Source organism: Paramormyrops kingsleyae, chromosome 9, assembly GCF_048594095.1.
Source record: "Paramormyrops kingsleyae isolate MSU_618 chromosome 9, PKINGS_0.4, whole genome shotgun sequence".
Lineage (NCBI taxonomy): Eukaryota > Metazoa > Chordata > Actinopteri > Osteoglossiformes > Mormyridae > Paramormyrops > Paramormyrops kingsleyae.
In genome coordinates this window covers 29,266,286-29,285,963 of record NC_132805.1, presented here as the reverse complement: position 1 = coordinate 29,285,963, position 19,678 = coordinate 29,266,286, and the positions used below count along the sequence as shown (strand labels likewise).

Here is a 19,678-nt window from a genome sequence, read left to right as displayed (position 1 = left end):
GTAGTCTTACTTTTTTTTCCTTCTCTTGTTGACGAGCTCCTGTCTTTTGCTAGCACCGCCTTTCTGTTTGAGGGACTTAATGCTGCCGCATACTTCCTCTGCCGCGCATATGAACTGGTGTTGAAATGGGGAAACTATTGATTGTATTTGCGCTTATTGCAGTTTTCGTGGCATTTATCGGACAAAGAATCATTACATTAAGGTGGGTTAGTTTTACTTTTTTCTCGGGTGTTTTTTGCAGCCGCACTTTTTTGCCGGATGTTTTCATCGCGAATAACCAATTATTCTGGGAATAATCCTTGCAGGAAATGTTTTTCAATGTGTATCTGGGTGGTTACGAAGTTCTATTTATTTAAAAATGTGTCGACTTTTCAGGTCTGGTTTGCTATTCATTTACTAGGGTTAAGTTCAACAAAGTCACTTTAAAAAAGAAAAAAATCTGTATAATTTCATCGTTTTTTTTCCCCACGTAATTGTGTAATTGCTCGTACATTTAACTAGAATAGGTTAAATGTTATGTAACTGATTTGCCAGCCGTATGACACACTGACTTTTGCAATCAGTCATTAAGCTTTGAGTGCGTGCTAAAGTTTAAAGTCTTAAAATCAGTAGTGCATTTGCTGAACAAATTGTGCCTAAAGCGCGCCTTTGAGCCATAATATTTTCAGACGTTTGCTCCTCTTTTACAGGAGAGTATGTCTAGCTTCCAGAGAAGTTATTCAAAATCATCTGCCCAACTGTCGCCACCTTAAAGGCCTTGGTATGTTGCATGAAGATAAACTAAAAGTTACGGCGAATCGATAGTCTTGTATTCAAAGTCGAAGTAATTCGTCTCCAGATAAGCACGTAAGGGTTTACTAAGGTACTTAACAAGAGGGGGAAACCATGCAGTGTCCTCGTGCTACTGGTAGAATATGGATCCTATGAAGAGATGATATTTCCGATATTTGGGACAGGGATTATTCAGATTTACGATTCGCCACACGACAACATTGTTGTTGTTTTTATTTTTTATTAGAATATGGATCAGAGGACATAACGGTGCTTCCACACGGACTTGCAATTATAAGTACAGTAAGTCCCCAACCCCCCAAAAAAAGCATCACTAGAAATTAATGTAAATAGTTTGATGAAACTGTATATCGATTATAATGCTTGTGAGTAAATTTTGTTAGATGCTCCTTATAGGATAGTACGGGCTATTATAAAAGGAATCTGTTACTGTATATATGCATTGAGAAGTAAATACCTATGTATAAGTATTTACTTCTGTCGTTCGATTTTATTGTGCAGGGATTAAAGTATCCAGGCATGATGTGGTTTTCCGATTCCCCGGGGAAGATGTACACGGTAGATCTGCACGATCCACGTCTGAAACCAGTGGAACTAAAGATTGCAGGAGCCTTTGACATACACTCTTTCAACCCTCATGGAATTAGTGTTTATATTGATGATAAGGGTAATGTAACTAATATTTTTTGACTTGTTCTCTTCTTTCTTATTAGAGAATATATAGCCTACTTATAAGCTTAAACTGAAACATAACTTGCAAACAAATTTAATTGCATAGATATCAGGTAAAAAAAAAAAAAAATTATCATAAAAGAGCAAAATTATTAAATCGTGGTAAATTGTGTTTTTATTGAAGTTTTCTTGTCTCATCTATGAAATGCTGCTGTGATACCGAGTTTGAACACACGGTGGAGACGGTGTGTAGTATAAGATAATTTGTTTGTCAGTATCCATCGTTTCTAATCTCTTTCCAGATCACTCGGTCTACTTATTCGTTGTTAATCACCCTCAAGACAACAGTCAAGTAGAAGTTTTTCGATTTGTGGAGGAGGACAATTCGATTGTGCATCTGAATACTATTCAACATGAATTGCTTTATAGGTTTGTGTTACCGATTAGAGAGAATAAATTACTTAAAATTCAAACACTTGAAACAGTTGGATAATTGGAACTAATTATCTTTCTCAGTTGTGCCACCAGTGAAACTCTGGGAAAACCTAATAACGATAGTTTAAGCATCCCGATATTAGAATGACAATTTCAAAGCCCATAGCACCAAATACTAGATGTAGGTAAAATACTAATCCTTTATGCATTTGCGCTTTCACATTTGTTACACGCTTGCTTGTCTTGTTTATATTTTGCAGTGTGAATGATGTCGTTCCAGTGGGTGCAGATAGATTCTATGCAACAAATGACCATTATTTTTCCAACGCCATAATGAAAAATTTAGAGCCTCTGATTGGCCGACCCTGGACTAATGTTGCCTACTACAGCCCAGATGAGGTCAAAGTTGTAGCTGAGGGATTTTTTATGGCCAATGGTATCAACATCTCTCCTGATAAGAGGTTTGTCCTAAATGGATTCTTAAATCTTATAGTTTGTGTGGATCATTCAAAGGAATTTTGTTTTAATATAACTCGGATATAAATGCAGTCATAATTTTATTTTCATTTTTTTTATCAGGCATATATATGTTTCTGATATCTTTGACTACAAAATTTACGTCATGGCAATTCAAGAGAACAAAAACCTTACTCTATTAAAGGTAAAACTTTACTGTATTCAAATACTTACTGTAACTGTTGAGAAATTTGTTTTTTAAAAACTGTTTTGTGTGTGTTTGTATGTGTCACCTTGTGAATCTCCACTGGCGACTGTAGTTTCCTCATGCCAGCAGTTAGGTGAATTTGTGTGTCCTAAGTACCAGTCGGGTATGGTTGCATGTGTGAGTCAGTCCATCACAGGACAAACATCCCGTTCAGGGTGTGCTCATGCCTTGTGTTTTATGCTCTGAGGTACCCTCATGATCTGACGTGTTGCAAGCGATTAGATGGATGGATTGAAAAAAATTGATGCTTTCCAATATCCTCTAGATCAGGGTTGTCAAATCCCAGTTGGAGCCCTGCGCATTTAACACCCGATTCATCTCCTTGCATCTCTGTGTGCTAATTACCACACAGCTTTTGAGCTGAATCATTTGTGTTGGAACAGGGATAGACCTAAGCTACTCTGGAGCCTTGGAGTTTGACACCCCTGCTCTAGATCAGTGTTTCCCAAGCCAGTCTTCAGGCACCCACAGTCGGTCCAAGTTATTGCTCCATCCAAGCTCCCTACCAGACAGTCTGCATTTTTGCTCCCTCCCAGCTCCCCAAGAACTGGATTGGGAAATACTGATCTAGATGATTTGATTGTCTAACATTTCTGACATTATGTAATTTTAAAATATCTGGTACTGAACTACAATGCAAGTTGCAGAACTTCATTGGAAAAGACTAATGCTACTATATAATGTGTTAGTTGTAATGCATGTTAATAAGAATCTGTAGCGGAAGTGTCCCTGAGAGCTGGCTTTGTTTTACGCCTGTCTGAACCGCATCAGCTTTACTTGACCTTTATTCCGTTTAATAAGTCTGTGGATACCGGATCGTTGTGCGACAACGTTGAGGTGGACCTGGACACAGGTGATTTATGGCTGGGGTGTCTCCCTGACTGCTGGAAGATGCTGCATTACGACCCCGAGGATCCACCTGGATGTGAGGTCAGTGTGTGTTGATGTGCATGATCCAGTTTGCGTTTTACCCATCGGACAATCGCTTAAATCCTTTTCTTTTTTATTGTCAACTCTTGACCTTTTTTCAGCTTTTAATTTTTACTCGCCTGTTTTGTTGCTTTTTATCGTTTCTGTAATTTCACAGAAAGTGGGAAATATATCATTTCTTTTGGGGGGAACTCTGAATAAACTTTCTCAGAGGAAATAATCTGTTTAGTATATGGTGTCTGTTTTCTTATTCAAGCTGTTAGCAGAACTATGTCTGTACTAATTTGATTTGCATATTTAAAGCAACACACTCATCCTGTGTGTCCATGTCTGTCCTCAGGTGATTCAAATCCAGAATGTCCTTTCAGAGAAGCCCATCGTGAAGCAGGTGTACAGCGATAATGGCACCATTATTCAGGGATGCTCAGTCTCCGCCTTTTACAGGCACAAGCTTTTAATAGGAACTGTCTTCCAGAAAGCACTCGTCTGTGACATGAAGTAGTTTTGTGTGTGCATCACCCCCATAACATGGAATATTAATGATCATCTATGTGTGACTACTTTAAAAAGAGGCTGTGAATTTCTGAATCTGTGCATTCCTTCAAAGATGTTACGTGTTTTGTTTTACAACGGAGCTATTCCATCATCGGTAGAAGAAAAAAATACAATGAAGGATCTTTTCAGCTAATACGCATAGTAAATGCAGCTTTGGAAATTGTTCTCCAAATGTCGTCTCGTTATACCAACATCCCAGCACTTTTGTAAAGAAATAATTTCACCAATAATCTTTCCTTATTTCAGTTTATGGGTTTTCATGCGTGTGCTGCTCACCCAGGACATTTTCATATAGTTGATTGATTGGAATAAGACAAAACCATGTTATATTTCATTATTTTACTGCAGTCACGTGTGTTTGAATTGCCATTTACATTAATTTACAAAACAGAATGTTTGTTTTCCAGAGACTGTATTTGAAAACACATTAATTTAAAATTCTTCTCTTTGCCCAATCATTAATTATTGTGTTTCTTAATGTGACGTTTTTCCTATACTGCATTTCGAACAAATTGGATGTTTTCGTGCTATGCTGTTTCTAAATAAGTGACTAGGCACCAGTTTCTGTGCAAACTGTTTTAATGGTTTACATGAAATGAAAATTAGATTTAATCAGATCTGTGAGTCCTGAAGCTTCTATCCACTTTTCCTCTTCCAGGGGTGGCAAAGTGAGGATTCCAGATAGGATTCACTAAAATTCACTAAAATACTGTTAACTCAGTAAGTGAGGAAAAAATCACCATGTTCTCCATCCATGTGTGAACAGGATCAGGTAACAGAAATGATATTGGTGCTTTTTTGATTCATGCCAGGTGTGGCAAAAAAAATTGAGACATGATTAAGTAGCCATTTCAAACCTTATTAGATGCTTTGTATTTAAGTGAAAAAGAATTTATGGGCAATTGTTTGCAGATAATAGTAAAATTTGTATGCACAATATGAGAAAAGTCAGGGGTTAATCTTCCGAAGTTACTTTGGACTGGATGAGGAAAGGCCGGTTAGTTGCAGTCATAAACAAAGTTGTAGTCACTAGGTTCTTTGGGAATCGGAGGTGGAGCTTCGGGAATTTTGATGTTCTCAAGGTCCAAGAGGCGGAGCTTCATTTCCATGCTGAGCAGGATTTCCACATCAGACTTGGTGAGGTCACTGGTCAGCTCCTTCCCCAGAAGAATGTTCAGCCCGTCTATCCACACACAGTACTGCAACATAAATGAAATGCTCATAAATGCTAGATCGTTTAATTAGGGTGAAACACACAGATACAATCTAAAGTTAAAAAAAAAAAAAAAAAACTATGTAGGTTCTTCTATTTAAAACATAGTTTCATGAAAGTGCAGCTTTGATGAAGGGTAGTGTTGGTGAGAAATATGAAAATCGTGCTGATTCATTCCTACCTCATGTTTATTGGGAGCAATGAAGTTCAGATATTCATCTGAGTCATAAACGATGGAGAATGCCAGCTCCTGCGTCTCCTGCGCCTCCTGCAGTGAAACAGTCGGCATGGAAAATACAGTTCAGAGCTCCTCTTCTGACATAGTGCTGTCCCCCCCCCCCTCCCAGCCTGGCTCCCTTTTGCTCAGCCCCAGCCCAGATTTCACACTCCAGATGGTACGTGTGTCACCATCTAACCTGTTTTCCAAGCACATTCACCAGCTGAATATGTGGAAAAAGCAAGAGGAACCTCAGAAAGCAGCCTGTCTCTCCACGGTCATCCCAATGTCCTCCGCTTTGAAATTTCTGACTGTCTGACTGCCTTAACTGGCCGTCTGATCCCTGATTAGAACAATCGCTCAATGGGATCTCTAGACAATAACCAACTTGCTCCATCAGATGAAAAGTGTACAGCAGAAAAAAATGAATTGGATCTTCAGAGTGGAATCTATCAGGAAGGTGGCATCACCTAAAATTACCATTTAAGGTAATTCATCAAGAATGATTTAAAACATTTATTTACAAGAGTCTGCTCTGACGCTAGCATCAAAGGGAAATACAAAATTATGCATCTTAAACATAACAAATGTAATAATTATAATTAAATTGTTAAACGCTATATTGATAACGCACTCATGGTATGGTTTTCCAGTGCAATTAAACACCCAGTCTAGCCATTTATTGTCTTCTGTTAATTAAGCTAAAATAAAATAGTGCTGGCATGTGGGTGTCACAGACACAAGTAATTCTGGCTAAAAGTGGAGCTTTAAATATCTGAGCAGGTTTTGTGTGGCAGCGCCAGTTAAATCCGCCAAGCTGAAGAGACAGACATCACACCCACACAAAAGCGGTGGACATGACAGGACGGCTGATATTTCACCTTATTCTGCCTGAGAGCTCCTTTCTCCTTCACGTGAGGGCAGTCTTTTCCAGTTATCACTGCTTTAATGTCAGACACCTGTACTGTAGGAAGTGGGGAGTGTCAAGATGGGGAGGGGGGAAGGTCAACAAGCAGAACACTTATAAATGACATGACATACGTAACTGCATGTGTTTTGTGATCGGACGTAACCGATTTGTGTTACTATGCTCAGGGCTCTTGCCGTTTGCCGCTTTGGTTCAGTGGAAAGCTACTTTCGTTTTTCCAGTAGTGTGCTGAGCTGGAACAAAGCCCAAACCGGCTGTGGAGGGAGCTTGGAAAGTCTTGTTTGCTTGTTTTAGGAGCCTGGACCAAGACTTTGACTGTATGATGTTTCGTCTTCCTTAGTGTGCCTCTTACTCTTCTCCTGCAGCGATTCGTAAGACACGGCTCCCTGATTGGCCTCCTCCAGGTCTCCGTAGTGCAGGACCTTGTGATTGGCTGACAGCCGACAGCACCAGAACCTGTCTGCGGGAGAACACGCAACATCCAGATGTAACCAGCTGCGTGGGTTGCTTCAGTCAGGGGCATTTAAGAATGGAACAAACCCAAGTCAAGCTTTAAAGTGGGATGGTTTACTGGACACTGTGGCAGATGGGTTAAATCTACTGGTCTGTGCACATTAATCTTGGAAATATTAGATGTGCCAAAGGCTTTCTTGGCATTACGAGCACACTTCAAAGCCATCCAAATCAAAAAACTGCCGAGAACAGGCATGGCAGAGAACTAGCAAAATGTGAGGATCACAGCATTATGCGCTAAAATGTATTTATGTAACACACAAAATCCCTAAAACAAAAAGGAAATCCTGTGGACTGGTATGCCTAATCTCACATGCTTCAAAAGGAGCTTTATCTGAGATTAAATTATCTGACTTCTATCTTATTCAAAAATCCATTGCTGTCATAAACAGTAGTGTGAAATGACCCGATTTCTCATTTTCATTGTTTTTCCCCCATATTTTACACTGTAAATGTGCTCAGATCTTTATGGATTGTAGTAACACAGATGCAGCTTGAGAAATTACTTATTTTTGGTGTATTAGCTAATCAATTTGAACTTCAGACACAACAAAAGTTAACTTGAACCCAGACATGCAATACATTTATTTGAATTCTGGTGAACAAGGCTACATTTCAGCCATCATTGCTCAATAATCTGAGTAACTTCAGACAATGATAATAGAATGAAGTGTCCTAGATGTAAAACAGGTCATGACCGAAAGAAACAGAAGCTAAAGACCAAGCTGCTGGGGCATATAGGAGAAAGGTTTGCAAATCTTTATTTTAATCACTAAATAATTAAAGTTGTGTATTTTTCATTCACGTATGTTGCATTCAGTCGTTTATTTTAATCATCAGACTGTCAAAAATGTGCAAAAAAAATCTGATAGGGTTTTGCACGTTTTTTTTTTAGAATTAGGAATACTAGTCCAAATTACTAATGAAATCATTAATGAAAAGAGCTAAAAATGTTAAGATAATAAACAATGCCCGTTTTGTTGAAACCGATTCACTCGTGTATGTGGGTGGTCACCTTTTTAATTAATAATATTTTGTAATTCCTATTACAGTACGTAGAACAGGAAAAAGACAGATTGCATTATCCTTTGTTGTAGAGAGGGCTGACAAACCAAGCAGGTTCTTATGTAAGAAACACACATTACACTTCACACGTACTGCATGCTAAATCGGCTCAGTAAATACTGGCCATATTATAATGGTAACAATTCCAGTTTGAAAAGAAAAATGAAACTAAGCTGTGGTCGGAGGAAGAATTCCCCCAGAAAATTTGAAAGGTCATTGTTAACTAACAAACTATGCCAACATTTAAGCGGGACCTCAAGAGATCATTTGTACTAGTGTAATTTACTAAGAGTGGAGACAACAGGCAGTTTATGAGTATATAATGCTCACCGGGGGCACCCAAAAATAATGTAATAAAAACAATCACCCTAGGATGCAAAAAATAATGTAATAAAAACAATCACCCTAGGTTGCAAAAAATAATGTAATAATTATATTATTGCACCCTAGGATGCAAAAAAAAGAATGATCTTGGGCCCAGCTGTGGGATTTGCTCTGCCGTCAACGCTGTAAGTGCGGCATCATCAGCATTGTTCTCTGGGTGAGTGTCGATATTAGGCTTTCGGGTTAGTCTGCGTTCTTTTATTGAACAGCACATGGTTAAAGAGGCAGGCGTTGGAAATAATCGAAACTACCATCTGATAAACATCATAAGCATAACATACAACAGAAGAAAGCCCAACATTTCCCAATAGAAAAGAGGACAGTATTACTGCAGAATAATGGTGTCCTTTGATTTTTTTTTTTTGCACATTCCAAGGTGAGTTTAGAACAGCTCTCAGATGAGGACAGAGAAAACAATGTTGTACTGATTTCTGAACAATTACAAGTGATTTGAAGATTTCAAAATAATAGGGATATTCCCCGTGACATTATTTAAATGCACTTGATTATAGATATAAAGATAAATAAATAACACAAATTTATTTAAAAGTAACAAAAAGAACCTGACAAATACCTAAGTCTTGAAACTTTGAAGAGGATAGTATTCCAAAAAATGTGTAAACAATGCCACACATGCTACAGGTGACTTTGAATACAGGTTTACTCTGATCAAACTCACATCACTATGAACCAGGTCAAAAAATATGCGTAAAATTGTGAATTATAAAAAAATAATTGGACTAGACTGTTAGCCATCAACCCACACAGGCAAAATAGTTGATAAATATACAGACTGTTAGTTGACAGATCAACTATCATTTAAATTTTAACTGACCATGCAAACTCTTTACTTCAATCAAACAATCCAAGAATGAAGGTTTACAGTGGTAAAAATAAAGAAAATTTGTGTGTGACAATTAAAACTATTATGATTTTGGCTAACTGGTTAAATGCTTCTGTTTTATGTCATTGTTTGTGTGTTTATTTGGTTTGTTTTTTAGATGTTTTAAAGGGACACGGCGTAAGTATAGATTTGGTGTCTAGTTTTTGTCAATAATGTGTCGCAGACTCACCAGACCAAACATACTCAGCTGTGGTGTGAGTGGTTAAGGACCCACAGTTGTAACTTACAGCTGCAAGTTGGAGTCACAGGGGGGCCCCTGCACTTGTACCCTTGAACAAGGTTCTTTTTGCACAAATGACTTGAATTAAAATTGTCTGTATCTATTAAAATGGCAAACAGGATGTTGTGTGTTGAGAGAGCAATGAAACAGTTATGATAGAGCTTTAAAAGGCAGAGCCGTCACCTTGCCGACGCCGGGAGCTGGTCTTCCTGAAGCAGGTGCCCTCACAGAGACGCTGGAGCCTCTGCTGTTTGACCAGCTCCATGACCTCTGGCTGGATCTTCTCCTGCAGTTCCCTGGGTGGACATGAGTCATGAGTTAACGGCAGACTGCCGCATCTGTGGCATGTTTAACAGTGCGTCTTCTCTCCTTTATATTGTGAATCAATTGCCACTGAAATGTTCAAGGCTTGACTTACTAAAACTTGCTATAACTTGTGACTTCAAAGCACACAATCAGGTGGCATCCCTCTGTCCACCTCAGAACAGAGGCCCTTACACAATAGGGTGCGAATGCACATCTTCGTTGCTCATCCTTTCTGACTGGCGGATCCTTAGGACCACGGAGTACTTCAGATTCTCCTCTTGGGCTGCTCCAGGGGGTCAGGCTTGACTGGCAGTGCTGGCATGTTCCGCTTCCTCCGCATCTGTATCACCTGAGTAGAGAAAAGCAGCTCTTGCTAAGGTAACAGAACAAAGCATTTCTTTTTGGCACTGGCTCTCAATTTATAACGGCTACAGAAATATAATAATTGGATATAATGAAAGGAATCAGAATAGTCTTCAGCAGAACATGCTTGTGGGGAAGAGTATTACATGAGAGTATTATTTGAGAGCATTATGAAGATTTTCCTTCCATCACTTCTTTTACAGCTCAAAAATGAAGTGAGAAATTCTTCTGGGGCTCAACAACTCTATGAAAACTGCTGTGGCTCAGATTCCAGGGTGATTCACCAAGCCGACAGGATTTTTAGGCACTCTGCGCTGTTCATGGGTCCAGTGGGGGAAGGGGATGTCCATGTGACATGTGGGAGCAGGGAATAGGACAGCCAGGGAAGGTCTCATCACCCTTTATCCAATCAGAGACATCAGGGTGGCCATTGTGAGGCCAAAAAAGAGTGCAAAAGGTGGAATCAAGGCCAACAGTGATGGACCAGTTCTGACATGTCACATATGGGTCTTTACATCACAGTTGTGACATAAGTTAACTAATTTACTAGAAGACTGGCATTTCATATGCTTATAGGATGTCACATAAGTTAAACAGGACTATTTTCATTTTTTTCTCCACTAGCAAGCATGGTCATCGAAATTATTACTGGCATGCATGGTGATGTGTCCAGTTAACCAGAGCAGCCAAGGTACATAAGCCATTCAAACACGAATCTACAATCCCCATATATACACAACACAAAAAGGGGGCAAGCTCACAGAATACAAACAGCTGCATGTATGTAAACATATAAATTCAATGGGTGCAATAAAAGAGATTTAAAAGTTAAATAAGACTGAAGTTAGTAAAATGCTTAGTCAAACATGCAATACATTTACATTTATTTATTTGGCAGGCACATAAAAGTGAGGCTATAATACAATACTGATGTCAACGAGGAAACAGGTACCGGTACTGCTATGTTAGGCTACAGTGAGAAGTAACACGCAAAACCAAAGCGGGAACTGACTAGGTCAATTAGACATGGCTGCATCCAAGCTGTGTAAACATTTAAATTACAATATTCTGGGTAAAAAAAATAGCAGGTGGTGAGGACTGGGTGGCCAGTGATCGGTCCCTTCCTGAGGCAGGCATGTCTCCCCCTGCAGCCAGTAATGACGCCTGTCCTCGGAGAGACTGGATCCCGGGGGGGTTATGAGACACATTTGCAGGCTGGGAAGGAATAAAGATCCGTTGGTTTGATTAACAATGCTTTTCTTTACCGTTACGGGAAGCTGCATATTCCGTTACAATGTAAACGTATTTGTGGGAAAGCTGGTGCATAATAAACATACTACTGTTTATCCAATTTTAAAAAATATTTCAGTTGAGAGGTGTTTCTAATAAAGGTCCAAAATTAGCAGTTTAATTGCGCATCGAGAAAATCTGGTCATATTTTATGTGCAGTATCTGCTTTGGTGAAGATTATAGATGATGGTAATTCAGTGTGAAATGTAAAAACGGTTCGAATTATATGGTAGAGACACTGGGATCACGCCTGGCTATGTGCAGGGGTACATAATACAAAAACAAAAACCGTTGGGGATATTTTTGCTTTTAGGTTAAACAATTTTGACTCAATTTCAGTAGATCCGTCTACGGCTTTGTTCACTTTCGCGTTTCGTCGCTCGGCTAACGATTTATCCAAAAAGGCTACATTTTCGTCTTGTTATAAAACGGAATATTGCCAGATTAAGCGCCTTTCTCATAATTATTACTTTACTCCTAATTACTCCTTTATATGTATTGTATTTATAACAATATATAATATACGATATATATATACAATGTAGCACAACATACATACCAAATAAAATGTTACCAATTATCTTGATCATTAGAAAAAACCCAATGGGCTAATCTCATAAACTCGTGTGGCTAACGGCACCTTTCATACAAATCTAGATGTGTGTAAAAAAGAAAAATACGACACTATACAGTCTGCTTGTAGAGAAATGGCAGCCTGAAATACAGCCTTGTGATGGTTCGCAAACAGCCAGCCTGTATTTTTGCCGTCTAGGCTGCAACTCTTAAGAAACAGAATGCAGATAAAATTACCTTTACTAAACTTTGTTTTGGGCAAGGCAGAAAAAAAATAAAGAACAGAGTATTGCTTTATGTCCTGGTGAATTAAGGTGCATTTTATAGCCATTAAAATATATCTCATCATAGTTCATACGGTGTTCATTCAAGCTAAATATCTAAACATCGTAGATTAACAAAATATGATTTACTATATTTTATTACTTATAAACCTCGATGCTGGTGTAGTGTTGCATTTTCCTGCAGACCGTTGGCTCCGGGTGACTGAGACCGTCCTGAATACTGAATACATGCACAGCTGTCTAGACAGATACTCTCTCGCTTCCAGTGCGCTGCTCACAGATTTCCTGCCAATTCAATACAAATTAAGTGCAGGCTCCTTGCAAGACAGAGTCTGTTCAGTGAAATGAAACAGCCCCTGAAACATTAAAAGGCGATACTTGGACTGGAGGTCAGCTCTTTTCCCGTAAGAGAATCCGTGAAAAGCATCGCGATGTATCTGAAAGGGCCGTAAGATTTGGTACCCAGCAAATTTAAGAAACCATGGCATCATGGACCACTGCTTGCACAGAGGACGCCTTGTTAAAGCCCTAACGACAAACATTGTGAGATGATGACAAGAAGCCTGAGCTTAGCATGGCTCTACTCCTTTACCAATTATCACACATGAGCATTATCACAACCACACACGAACATTACATATCTAACGGAACTTCAGTGTTGCTTCCTGAAAAAAAACAACAGCGTTTTTAAACGGTTATATAAAATGTGAATCATGTAACATTACAGTAGGACTGCTTGCAATGTAAAATGTGTTTTTTTAAAGTAATATTTATCATGCATTGACGCTGGATTAGCACATGGAGTACTAGCATTAAGCACTGATACATGATTTTCAACATGAAATGCATTAATGGAATAACAGGCAGAGTTCAAGCAAATAATGCTTATCTTAACAGGCTTGTCTTTTGGTTCAATAGCTGGCAATACCACAAGAATAGCAACCCAAATTACGGTCACAAGCCAAGATTCACTGTCCCTCGGCCATCATGCAGTCCTGGCAAACACAGGCCCAACAGCATACAGAATGGCGCGTTTTGCAGGAATTGCTACAAATCTTTTCATACCACTTTTAAAAACAAATTTGTCTGATCCTTTCCTACATAACATTCTGTTCAAATATGATATTTAAATGACGATTATAATATAATACACTTGTAATTTGTTCGGTTAAAATATCTACAACCCACATTATAAATGTATTCAGAACTGCAGTTTGTAACTGAGGACACCTAAACAGTAATTCATAAAAAAAAAAAATCAAGATTTTTATTATGGATGTTAGGATATGAATAACAGTACTATTCCAATAAAATGCTAGTAAAAATACAAGCTCATAACATATATGTTAAATCAGGCGTGGGCAATCTTATCCAGAAAGGGCTGTTAGGTATGTGGGTTTTCAAAGCAACTCCCTAATTAGATTGCTAATTACGGACTGATTGGCTGAAGGGTCCTCACACCTGGGTTTGAACAGCTGACCTATGGATTATCCCAAAAACCAGCATACACACCGGCCCTTTGCGGATACGATTGGCCCCCTTGTGCGGAATCAGAATCAGAATCTTTTTTTTTTTTGCCAAGTACAGAGAAGTACAAAGAATTTCTTTTCGAGCAGGTGGTGTCACGACTTAAGAATATCAAACATACAGCTAAAAATCTAAATACAGAGACGGTAATTGATGAGATGTTCTCTAACTTTGCTAATTGTTTAGTAGAGATGCAGCCCAGTGCAAAACAATGGCCTCTTAGGCCATAGAGAGGACAAACCTCTGCCAGCATCAGTGCCATCATACTAGCAACCCTCTCACAGTCAAAACACAGCTGATATTTATATAAAAGCCTCTCTCCAACAAAGCCAGTTGAAAGAAACACACACGCACACAGCAGCTCGATTCTCACTCGGTTTTCCAGAGATTCACTTCTTCTCTTCTTCTTTCTCTCTCCATGGGGTTGTTACCATATTACCAGCAACACCATTACACACTCATGTGCTTGGAGTAGCCTTGTAGCACTAACATACTGACCTCTTGTTGCTGCTGCACTACTTCTGCTGTTTTAAGAGAAGCGGCGGTAACAGGGAGTATTTTGCAGGGATAAATAACCCATTGATATATTTGTCTTTTTTCTAAATGCTCATATATAAATAATGGAAAACACACATCTGTATCCTGGTAGATCTAAACAATCATTGCTGTAAAATATTCTATACATAATGGCATACATACTGAGCTTTTTTGACAGAAGAAAATGGTGATGAAATTAAGAACAATACACTGTTAACGTTTTTATTAATAATGATGATGAAAATAATAGTAAGAATAAAAAGAATACGCTGACAAATTACATCAAAGAATGATAGCACATTAGTAGGTAAGAAACAGATATTTTTAAATAATCTATGAACATGTTTTTTATTTTTTACAAAGCATACATCTGTCTAGTCTGCTTTAATGAGGCGTTTAGGTTACAATAAGCCCTTTTTTCATTTGAAAAAAGAATGCCTAGACAAAGCACAACGTTCCCATAGGAACCCTTTTTATTCCACATAAATGTATAATTTACTTACATGCAAACGTTACATCCATGTTTCACTCCTTTGCCCATGCAATAACATGTCTGTGCCAATGGAGAAGAGGCAATAAAAGATTGCGACTCCAAGGGGTGAGGAAACGACGAAAGCAGGCGGCAGATGGTTGAAGGCTGAGCTCTGTAGCAGAAATGGAGCTCAGTTTGGCCATGTGCAGTGAGCATCTCATTCACGCCCTCGCTGGAGCATAACTGAAGGCTGGAGAATGAGCATGGGGCTTTGCTTATGTTTATAAGAACACCGAAGTCTGATTGGATGTGTGCCTCGGTGACACTGCCCAATCGTGGACAGCCTGGGGGATCACGTGACCCAGTGCTGAAAGCAGGGATGAGGAGGAGATGAGGAGATGTTCGCCGTTCTAAGGCAGGTTTCCTGCTTGAGCTCAACCCTTATACCAATCAGCCATAACATTAAAACCACTGACAGGTGACATGAATAACATTCATTATCTCTTTGCAATGGCACTTGTTAAGGGTACCATTCTATATTGAGCAAATGAAAATCAATTCTTCAAATGGATGTGCTGGAAGTAGGAAAAATATACAAATGTAAGGATCTGAGCGACTATGACAAGGGGCAAATTGTGATGGCTAGACAACCGAATCAGAGCATCTCCAAAATGGCAGGTCTGTGGGGTGTTCCAAGCATGCAGAGGTCAGTACCCACCAAAAATGATCCAAGGAAAGGCAATTGGTGACCAAGCGATGTGGTCAAGGGCGCCCAAGGCTCACTGATGCATGTGGGGAACAAAAGCTATCGATGTTCTGCTGGGAAACCTTGGCTCCTGGTATTCATGTGGATGTTACTTTGACAGGGACCCCCCACCTAAACATTGTTGCAGACCAAGAACACCCCTTCATGGCAACGGTATTCTCCAATGGCAATGGCCTCTCTCAGCAGCACATCGTGCGCTGCTACACCCAAAAAATTATTCAGAAATGGTTTGAGGAACATCAAGTTCAAGGTGTTGACTTGGCTTCCAAATTTCCCAGATCTCAGTCTGATTGAGCATCTATAGGATGTTCTGGACAAACAGGTCTGATCCATGGAGGCCCCACCTCACAACTGGCCTGACTAAAAGGATCTGCTCCTAACATCTTGGTGCCAGATACCACAGGAAACCTTCAGCAGTCTTGTGGAGTCCATGCATCGACAGATTAGAGCTGTTTTGGTGGCTTGGGGAGGACCCACACAATATCAGGTAGGTGGTTTTAATGGTATAGCTGATCGGTATATATACATGCGATCTATGCAGAGGTATAAAATTGACATTTTCTAGGTGTGAACTTTCATAGTAATCTTAGCAAAACATCTCTTGCAAGGAAAACTGTTACTGCTGTACATGCTGCTGCAAAAACTCACAACCCCACCAGGCGCACCATCTTATTAAGCAAGAGCAAGAAAGCAATGATTATAATTCAGTCGCCATGGAAACCTGTTACATGTGGCCCATTAGATTTTGCCTGCTAAAATCAGAGCAGGAATTACCTGTACCTGCCCCGTCTATCCCAGTGCAAAGAAATCACAAAAATATACATCACAGCTACTAATTATGCAAGCTTGGCAAGAAAATGGAAGGTATTGGAAGAAGCTGAAATGACTACTGAGAAGCAAATTAGCACTGCATGATTATATGATGTCATGAGTGTCACGTATGAAAAAGGACAATCCATACGCAGCCTGGCAGGCACTGAAGGGGATTATATTATATCCAAAAGTGCACAAATACAATAAACTCAAACATTAACACCGGAAACTTCTACAACCACACTAATGACCAAGCTGGGGAATCAGGTATTTATGTATATACATCATATCAGTCGTCATATTATCCAGCTGCAGTGAATCCATTAACAAAGTAGTTACAAGGGAACCAGAATTCCAGAGAGGACATGCATAACCATTCGTTTTTTCTTCCAATTACCTTCAGATCACGCCTTTTTTTCCGTGATCTCGAGATAAATCACTAGTAAATTTTCTCATGGTCTCCAAACAAAAATCAAAAAACTGTTGTTATCTCGAGATCACAGCTTATTTTCGCCCATGATGTTGCCACTAGCATCTTAGTTACAATCATCATTATGGACCAACTCATCCAATTTTACCTTGATCATGGACTGTCACTGTCAGAAAGAGCACTGTCTTCAGCACTCTACAATAATCATATTAGTGTTTGCCACTTGAGAAAAAGAAGACACTGAATCACAGCTTTGAATTAACTTTCCAATAAAGGGAAACATTGCAATGAATTAACGTTGAGTAATCGAGAATGCATAATTACAGACTGTTAAGTAATGAGTTATTACTCACTAGATCTCCACTAGAGAGTTAAAGTAAGGGAACTAATGCACAGAAACAATACATTTTGGGTAAGATTTAGGCCAATTAGCTCCTTCGTTACACCGTTCAAAGAAGGAGTTTATGTCAATAGCACAGTGCTCTGTGCTGGTGCTGGGGCACGCACAGTGAAGCAGGCAGTTACAGCAATTATCAATGTCAGCACATGGAAAATCAAAAAATAAAAGTTATGATCTTGAGATAACTTATGTTTAGTCTAATTTACGGAGAAAAATAAGTTGGGAAGAAAAAAAACAATGATGAGTGTCCTTTCTGGGTTTCGGTAGAAACAACTTAGTACTGTAGTACTAGATTAAAGAAAGCAAAGGTAAATTTCAATGTACGTGAAACGATATAATAGCGCTTTTCCACTGGCAGACAGGAACTGACCCATACTGTGCAGAGAGACTAGTTACAGCATGGTTCCAGATTGCTTCAGTTGGAAAGCCAGAGCCGGGACATCCTCGAGGGGATATCCCTGGACACCAACATGCATCTTGCAGGAGAGGTGCGCGAGAAGTTCCAGCAGCTGTTAAGGAGGGTGAACGAGGTGAGGGTGGGTGGGACACGAGGGGCGCCTGCAAGCCGGCTCGTGCTCGTCGGTCGCCTGTGGGTCTCCCTGCTTCGATTCATCGGTTGCCTGTGGGTCCCCCCACTCCGACTTGTCGATCGAATGTGCCTTTGCCGGCTGTGGCTATGCCATTGCCTGCTGCTGCTTCATCTCCCTCCTCGCCTTCTCCGAGGTCCCCTTCACCTTTCTCCTCGCCTCCCCTGGTGCCCCCTTCGACTTCCTCCTCGCCTTCTCCGCCTGTCCCTCCATCTGCCTCCTCGCCCCCTACGAGGTCCCCTTCTGCTCCTGCCTCGCTGCCGCTGAGGGTCCCTCCAACTCCAGCCTCGAGGTCACCTGCTGCTCCTACGGCGTCCACCTTTTACCCACTGGGGTTCCCTCGGGCTCCCTGTTTCCCCCAGTCCTATGCCTTCCTGCCTCCTAGTCCTGTGCCCCCTGTGTCTGCTCCTTTCTCCTTTGTTCACTGCTGGTCCCTTTGTTCCTCCTGTTGGTGTTCCCCCCATGTCTCCATTCTTGGTGCCCCTGTGCCTATCTGCATTTCCTGTGCTTTGTCAGTTGTTGTCACAGTTGCTGCCTTTGTGTCTGTTCTGTTCCCGGTTCCTCGTTAATGGTTTTAGTTTTGTTTTTCAGGTCTCGTGTCCCCGGTCTGGTCCCTTTGCTCCCCTTAGGTGCGCCTTTGGGGGGGGGATTCTGTCAAGCCCGATCATCCGATCCTCCTGTGTGCCATGCCCCCCTCATTAACCTCGAGTGAAATCCCGATTGTTACCAGCTTTTTCTTGTTGTTTCCATTAAGTCCTATTTAAGTCCACATCAGAGTATGTATCCCCAGTTCCGTCATTGAAGTCTTCAACATGTTGTACCTCGTCTGCTTGTTCTGCCAAATAAACCCCTCATTCCTGAATCTCTGTCTCTCTGCTCCTGATTCCCCGTTCCCTGTGTTCTGACTATTATTATTATTATTATCATTTTTATTATTATTATTATGTGCTAATTTCAGCTAGCAAGTCTGTGAGAATCACCGTGTTATGTAAGTATCAAACGCTAGCAGAATTATCATTCACTTGCGTAAATTTTGATTATGAATCCATTACGCTCAGCTGTTCTATACCCTTAATGTTTAATCGAACTTTTTTGTTTTAATTAGTATATCGTCGTTTAATATCTATGTAGACAAAACTGGGCTGTTTTCAGCTCTTTTTTTGAGATTTATAGATTTGATGTATGTGTTTATGTATACTTGTGAGTCTTCTTTGACAGCTTCAGACTTCATTTAAACCAAAGCATATATACCAGGGGTCGGCAACCTGCGGCTCGCGAGCCACTTGCGGCTCTTTTACCACGTGGCTGCGGCTCTTCTCATACTGATAGACGAATTCACATTTTCATGTCTTAACATATTATGATAATACTTTCATAAAGATAAATAATTTATTTATAGGTTAACATTATTATTTTTCGTTTAGATATTTCTTTTGCTATATGTGAATTAGGCAGTCCGTCGCACGCTTCTGTTATGTCTTAACTGAATAATTTACATCTTCCTCAAAGTCATTCACTAAAACGAGATTATGTCTCTAGTTAAATGATATGCCAGGGTTCTTCAAATCTGGACCTCGATTCCAAATCCAGGCCTTGTTTTCAGTTCTCCCAGGTAGTTAGTTTAATAATTACTGATTCTGATTGGTCAGAGGCTTTACACCTGGCTCACAGGTAAAGGAAGGCTGGAAAACCAGCAGTTCTCGGACCTCGAGGACAGTGATTTGAATAATAGGGTGATATGCTTTCCGGAATTTTCTTAAGCAGCTGAGATTGGATGT

At 39.9% G+C, this 19,678-nt stretch overlaps 1 protein-coding gene and 1 pseudogene across 1 annotated transcript; one reads left to right on the top strand and one right to left on the bottom strand.

Moving 5' to 3' along the window:
• Positions 1-7: 7 nt before the first annotated feature.
• Positions 8-4,725, top strand: LOC111844496 (serum paraoxonase/arylesterase 2-like). The gene is made up of 9 exons (XM_023813013.2): positions 8-202; positions 690-760; positions 1,019-1,074; positions 1,294-1,459; positions 1,767-1,893; positions 2,160-2,360; positions 2,479-2,560; positions 3,425-3,553; positions 3,894-4,725. Exons 1-9 carry the CDS (start codon positions 126-128, stop codon positions 4,053-4,055), a joined length of 1,071 nt encoding a protein of 356 aa, XP_023668781.2. The 5' UTR covers positions 8-125; the 3' UTR covers positions 4,056-4,725.
• LOC111844503 (engulfment and cell motility protein 1-like) lies at positions 4,670-10,571 on the bottom strand (annotated as a pseudogene).
• Positions 10,572-19,678: the final 9,107 nt, after the last annotated feature.